The sequence below is a fragment of the Protopterus annectens genome, chromosome 13.part0 (assembly GCF_019279795.1).
Source record: "Protopterus annectens isolate FY-2018-M chromosome 13.part0, PAN1.0, whole genome shotgun sequence".
NCBI lineage: Eukaryota > Metazoa > Chordata > Ceratodontiformes > Protopteridae > Protopterus > Protopterus annectens.
The window spans coordinates 1,022,833,843-1,022,841,342 of NC_056747.1; the positions used below are offsets into that span (position 1 = coordinate 1,022,833,843).

Here is a 7,500-nt window from a genome sequence, read left to right on the forward strand (position 1 = left end):
AATCAGCAGAGCAAAGCAACTCCTCTGTCAGACTTAGTTGTATCAGTGTTTGATTCTTCCCTCAGTCTTTTAATCCAGCAAAGCACCCACATCCACTATCCACTTTTCCAACCATGGCCCTAAATCAGTTATCCCAACCACCCTACTGAGAATTCAGCATTGTCAATATTGCTTCCTTGATGACTTGCAAGGTAACCTGGTTACAGCAGCAGGTTGGCACACCCAGCCCTATCATGTCCCTTATGTGCTCACACATTCATTCCCACACTCCTGGTCATAGCTATTTCAGCAACTGGAGGGAAGAGTCAAGCTGAAAGCAAACTGCCATCCATGGTTGGTTCAGATTTTTATATCATTCACACAGCGCTACTCCATCTCCGATGTACAATGATATCAGGGTAGATCTTTGTCTACAAACAGCTGGTAAGTTCTCTACACCTGCAGATGGAGTCGGAACCCCAAATCTTCATGACTGGCTGTTGTTCTAGACAGGCATCCTCTTACCTTCCACTGATATAGACAAGCTGCCAAAAATGCCAGTGCTTTCCAACACTCTGAGCAAAATCCGCAAGTAATGGGCCTACTAATTGAACCAGAATTTCCTAGGTCACAGTCAAGGCTCTATACTTCCACAGCACACAGCCAGAAGCAGGACAGAATACTTACATGCTTTGGAAAGTTTTCCCAGCCACTCCCCATGTGCAATACATCCAGGTACCTCTGTATAAAGCGTGCACATTTATACACACAAACACATGAAAATAAAGATACCACCAGGTAGTCCAAACCCAGCAGGCTCCTGAACCCCAAGCCCAACTAACGGACTGCATTTCTATGCTTAATTTCTTCAACCTCCCTCTAGGAAGGGAAAGCTAGTGCATGGCTGTAGCACAGTGCACAGTGAAATGGCATAATGCTTATGGTCTCACAGCTGCAGAGTCCAGGGTTTAATCCTGATCACCGTCTAGCCAAAATATTCATGCTCACCATGTGTTTATGTAACTGTTTGTTTCTAGGTACTCTGGTTTCCTGCCACTGCTCAAAATAATGACAACTGATTTACTACACTAAATTGTAGTGTGGCATTTATCCTGACCTTCATGGCTCAGGTCATGGCTGAAGAGAGTCCAGACACCAACCTAATACTCTCACCTGGCTAATAAATGAACCCTGTTTGTTGGTGGCACAGTGAGGAAACAAATTTCCAGTGGCTGAAATCTGTCTAAATTGTTGTTTATTGCACTATGTCTGCCAACTGCAGACACTCTAGTGTATGGAATTACATTCCCATAGTGTTGCAGTATTCTGTATCATCCTGCACCAGGACTTATCTTTTTCATGTTGTGGTCTAATTCCTGTTCATGATGCTGTCACTCAAGGAATGTCAGCCACATGCCAGACATACAGGTTCACATGCCAGACACTACCCTGATCATAGAAACAAAGACTTTCCCAACAGATATGGCACTTTATGATTAATTAAGCTGTCAGTCCTCGGCATCTAGCATCCTACGTCCTTCCTTATTTTCAGAACTGTCTATGTCTGCTGTTTGTGCATTCTTGAAATCTCCCACCACTTTTTAACCAGTACTTGCCTTGAGAAGTCTCTTCCATCATTCCACTGTTCTGTGGGAAAATACTTCCTCATGTACATCCTGAAAGGTAACCTCCCCATCTTCAAACGGTGCTCTCTTGTTTTGGCACACCTATATTTTTGACCTATGCTAGCCTCTCGAACGTTATACTTTCTTGAGATACCTAAACTTCTTTTGCATCATGTCCCTCTCTTCTACTTTTACTGCTTTTTACCTTGCAAATTCTAGTTTGGCCTTCTGCAACAGAAGCATGCCAGGTCTCCATATCACTGGAAGCACTTGCTTCACCCTCTGACCTCATTTCCTATACCAGTCCTCCTGTATCCTACAGCCTGTAAAAGTTGTGTTTGGGTTGTGGCACTCAATCACTTCTCTCATGCAGATGCACACAGAGAAATAAACAGTCAGAACTGGTTCCCTATATGGGAACATACAAACACCAAACAAAGTGGCTTACAATAAAGATAATATTATAGCAAGGATGCTAAACAAGACTGCTAGACGTCAGGATAAATGACACTAACAAAATGGAAGCAGACCTAGGAAATGCACCAACAAAGCAAAAGGGGGCTGAGGAAAATAAAAACTTTCACTTTAGAAAGAATAAGGTTTTGTGTGAATCAAAATACAGAGACGCACGTGCGTGCGCACAAGAAATGAAAATCCAACAAGAATCTAAGAAGAGATAATGAAAAAGGTTATAAAGAAACAAACGTAATTTAAAAAAAACTACAAGAGACCACACAAAAAGCTGCATACAGAACCATGACAGTTAAATAAGGCATGATATTATGAAGGCACCTATAATATTTCAAATTCAGGATAATAGAAAAGCAGCCACTTTTGTTAGGTAAGGATAAAGCTATTTGTAAGCATATTAAACAGTAAACAAAGTTCAAAGTGATAGTGCGTCTAAGTCAAAGGGATACAAAGAGGGATGGGTGACAATGAGAAGACAAAATGACAAATTAATATTTGTGTGGAACAGTCACATAAGTAAAATAAAAAGAAAAGATAAATAAACCAGACAAAGGCAATATGAATATAAAGTCACCATCAGAACAAACACAGGGGACTTAAATTGCCTGAAACTCAAGCTGGCCAAAACGGAAGGAAAACTAATAGAACAGTTAAGTAGTTATCCCTAGAAAACTACTCATCTACATGCAGTTGACATGGCACTTGTGTGATTCCTACTGGGAGAAAAGCATTCAGGTGGTTTCTGAGGTTTGTGAAAAATATGTTAATAATGGGGAAAGAAAAATGACTGAAGGAATGTGTATATGTGTGTGAAGGGGTTGTCAAAAAAGAAATTCAGATGAGGAGTTTTCTCAATAGAAAAGGCAATGGTAGGATTCAGAAAGAGCCACAATATACCCCAAATACACCTATCATCTGCAGCCTCCTGGGTGTAGTTTTCAAATATGGATCATATATTTCTCTTACTGTGGCCTGTACAATGCAGAAGGTATGAACACTGTGCTTTGTTGATCCCCGCAGTACTCTTGTTTGTGAAATGTGGTGGTATTAACAGTATAAGCAGTAGAAAAACAGACGATTAGAAAGCCGTACCCAGTGCAGTCCACTGAGTACACACTGCTATCCTCAGCTATCAGAAATAACATGCCAGCATGCAGCCTGTACACATGACGGTACAGCAGTGTGTCACACTGAGCCCCTCTCTCTGTTCCTGAATATCTCAAAAAGAACTGGTTATTAATGCCAGTAACCCTAGCATTACTCTCTTTGGTATCGCAGAAAAGTGAAAACATTGCCACCTATCTTTCTAAAGGCCAATTCTGATATCACCGTCCCTATTGTCACAGAACGGAAGTACCTTGGAATCCTTCCAAGTACTTCTTCTCATTTTCTACCTGTACAGAAAAAAAGTATTACCTGTTGTACAACTAAACCTTTGTTACAGAATCTCTCACCTGCTCTCCCCTATTGCTCTCCAAAGGATTGTTAGAAATGTTTTGATACCAAAACATAAACACACCCCTACACTACTGTGCCTAAAATCAGGCACCAATACTCCAGACAGCAGAAACCAAAATCTGGCGATCTGCACTAATGGCCAATAACAAATGTCACCACCGTGATGTGTTACACTAATGTAGACGGGTATCTACTCAGAACTGAGCAGTTCTGGCACTGACTATACTTACATTTAAATTGTACAAATAAAATCACTACTCACCCCTGGAAAAACACCTTGTCAATTAAAGAACCAGACAACAGCCTAAAAGTGACCCCTAATAATAACAGTTCGTTATCCAGGCCACGATTTAGGACAATTGTTGAAGAGAAAACCCTTTGCAAACTCTGTCTCTGGAACTATATACCAAGTGAAATTGGGAGACATAATGAATGCAAGGTATTTAAATCGAAACTAAGACCACAAGCAAGAAGGGTTTACCTGTAAGCTTTTTCTGGACTTTGGATAGCTACACTGAATTTTTGTGTACTTCGCTAAACTGTATGTTCAAAAACAACTTATTTCATTCTCTTTTCTCATAACAAAGTACATTGTATATTTGTAAAATATATTCTTTTAGCATTGTATAATTATTAATGCTTAACAGTATTTTTCCAAAAATGTTACTTCTTGTCTTATGATCTGTAGATACAGTTTCTTGACTGTATCTTCACTATTTATGACAGCACCTATACTACATATGCATTATGCACTACTCCTATTTCATGTATTCTGATGTATTTGCTGTGCCCCACTTTTGTACCATGCTATTCTATGAGCCCTGGTTGAAAAGATTAGGAATACCAGTTCACTTACTTGGTAAACAAAATGCAAATAAATAAATGGGCACTTGCTAGGAGGTAGTATGTATGATATATAATTCATAGGAACAGTTTCATTTTCAAGCTTTATTTGCTATTCCTATCTATTGCAATGTTATGCATCTCATTACATTGTGCCTAGCGTACCTGATAGGAGAAATGGAATTCTTGCCAGAAAACAACAGGTTGAACACTGTAAATACAGCTAAAACCTGGTGCTATACCAGTACAACTGCAAAGTAACAGCAGCATCCATGGCCGATATCTGACAGCCATAATAACATTTAATCATACTTATGTAAGCACTGCAATACATATATGCATAGAAAGGTGGAAGATGCACGACTCCTACTTCTGTCAGTCTTACTCTGTGTCCCTCTATTAGACTATTTCATTGAATAGACCATTTTTTATTCAACCAGTTGATAAATCTTTCATTCATTCATTTTGCCTCCTTCATCCCCTGCTACATCTCCACCTTCCTCCCACTCGCTAAGCAAATTGCTACATTCTTCACCACATCCGTCACATTTTTCCATTTACAAACTGCAACTGCTTTCAAACTCATAATTTCTTCTCTAACTTCATCTCCAAACCCCAGACCAAAACGAATGTGTAAAAATGTATAACTATTGTACATACTGTATATGTACATCTTCTCCTAAACATACATACATGTTCTAATGTCCACATATACTTTGTAGTCTGCATTTGTGTATTACAGATATCATTATTACTCAATCTTTGTTTGTGTGCTGAAGTGAATTATTACATCTTTTTGTTACTTCTGGTTTCTTCATCCCCAAGCTAAAACTAGAAATGGTACGAAGAAAATATATAAGTATTCATGTTTTCATTATTTACTGATAAGCACCTCATGCTGTGTGCCTTCTTTGTGCAGTGAAATAAAAGCCTATGAGCTGTGCCAGTCTTTTTCTCAAAATCATACCAACATATTCAAGTTCCCTACATCAGTATGCTAGCCCTACACAAAAAGCATCAGCTTGTTGATTTATCTCTCATTAGATTTAGGACAAAGGGGTGGGGGTGGACTTAGTAAAGAAGACAAAGAAACTGGAAGAAAGCATGTGCGTTCCAAACCATGTTCATTCCCATTTTTATATACATGGCTCCCATTCAGACACATCGTTGTTAAAAATACATCTCCGGACTAAATGGACATAGCTGTCCAGATTTCTGACTCATATTTTTGGTTTGGTCCTTGTAACAGCTGTGTATTTTCTGGCAAATCAATGGGGATCGAAGTAAATAATGACTGACATTTAACTTTCAGACTTCATATCCTTCAGAAAATACATGCTAATGTAAAACGTGTTATTTTAGCAACTTTCTAGGCTTGTCCCCATTTACTTTTGACTTTATCTAAAATTCTTGCCCAAGAGGTTGAAGGATATACATGGCTTTCCTGTTAAAAGGTATGCTCTATTCAAAGATAAAACTAAAGGGGGGGTTGGGGTATTAAAATGGCTTTTTTATTTTGTTTTTCTTACTGTGCTGTTTTCCATAAAAAAAGAATCTGTGAAAAAGAATGGCAGAATTTGCAGTCTGATTACAGATCACGGATAGCAGAAATAAGTAGAAGTAAAAAGGAAAAAAAACTCCCAGTAAAGGAAGTATAGTTAAGGAATTGTTAGAATAAGACCAAAGTATGGAACATCTGAGATTAGAAAGTAAACATGGGTAGTGGGGAGAAGCTATAAGCAGACTTATGAAGGAAAAATTTAAACTGGATCCTGGAAAGGGGAAAAAATTGATGAAATGTTTAACATTAATAAACAAGATGTTATATGGATACAAGGACATCAGAAAAATATGGTGAAAGAAAACAGGCGTTGCAAAACTAAGGTATAAGATGTACATCAGAGCGGGATGTGCAAGGCAACAACAATTTATTAATAAATTGCTATCTGAATATTATGTCTTTGTAGCAAACATTTCTGATTTTAGGAAATGGAAGATTCCTGTCTTCTGTTCCATTACTTACGAAAATGTACTTTTCAGAATACTGGATACAACCTGTTGTGCTTAAGACAAAGCACATGAAAAATTATAATTCAGTGTGTCTATTTGTGATATTGGTGCGACAGAACATGAGCATTGCTTTGAAAGAACTGAAAACAAGATAAGATACATTATCTCAAAAATCAGAAGAAATGAACAACCTCTATTGTTCAAAAACCACTTATAGTACAGCAGTGATAGAGGTTGGAGAAAGAAAAAGGAAATAACTTTGGTGCCATCAAAATAAACAAAAAAATAGTTTGGGTGTTGATGTGCGTGCCTTAATATATATATATATATATATATATATATATATATATATATATATATATATATATATATATATATATATATACCAACATTCCTGGGCTGTGGGATTCGTTCTGTAAGACAGGTAACTGATGCTTACTGTTAAACTAGTCGGAATGGGTAGTAGTCTTTAGAGACTGAAAGTAGCTACCACACCACACCACACACACACACACACACACACACACACACACACACACACACACACACACACACACTCACACTCACACACACACACCCTCTCTCTCAGAAGAAAGCAGAAACATTCATACCTGCACTGTTGCACACACTCACACGAGAGGTTTCTCCTCATGCTTCATGGATCATTCTATGGTAAAAAAGAGGCAGGATACTTACATATATGAAATTCACCCTACACGTAACTGTAAACATACAGAACTTAAAATAAAGGCAAAAAAATGCTTAAACAGTTACTAAAGCCAAATAAGGTAGTTTTATTTCATAAGTTGGAACGACTAAAACAAAACAGCACCAAGATGTATTACTAATTATTCAAAACAAGACATCTAAATGCAATTCTGAGAGGAAGAACTTCTATAATTCAATCAAGTGAAGATTCCTTAACAATTAAGTCAGGTTCAATGTCGTGTAAAGCTTATTTACAGGTAAACAGTCTGAAAGTCTCAATTTAATTCATTATTTTCACTAGAATAAATATTTAAAATACTACTAACCAGCGACTTGCTCCTTTGATCGACTGGACTGGTCTGAATCCGTAGAACCACGAACTGGGAATAATAACAAGAAACAGTCA

At 37.9% G+C, this 7,500-nt stretch overlaps 1 protein-coding gene across 4 annotated transcripts in view; it reads right to left on the minus strand.

The window, feature by feature from the left end:
* Positions 1-7,500, minus strand: part of THRA (thyroid hormone receptor alpha) — a 1,750,892-nt gene that overhangs the window by 128,917 nt on the left and 1,614,475 nt on the right. For all 4 annotated transcript variants that reach the window (XM_044055032.1, XM_044055030.1, XM_044055029.1 and 1 more), the window contains one exon: positions 7,421-7,474. In XM_044055032.1, the coding sequence (XP_043910967.1) occupies positions 7,421-7,474 (54 nt within the window). The remainder of the gene's footprint in view (positions 1-7,420; positions 7,475-7,500) is intronic.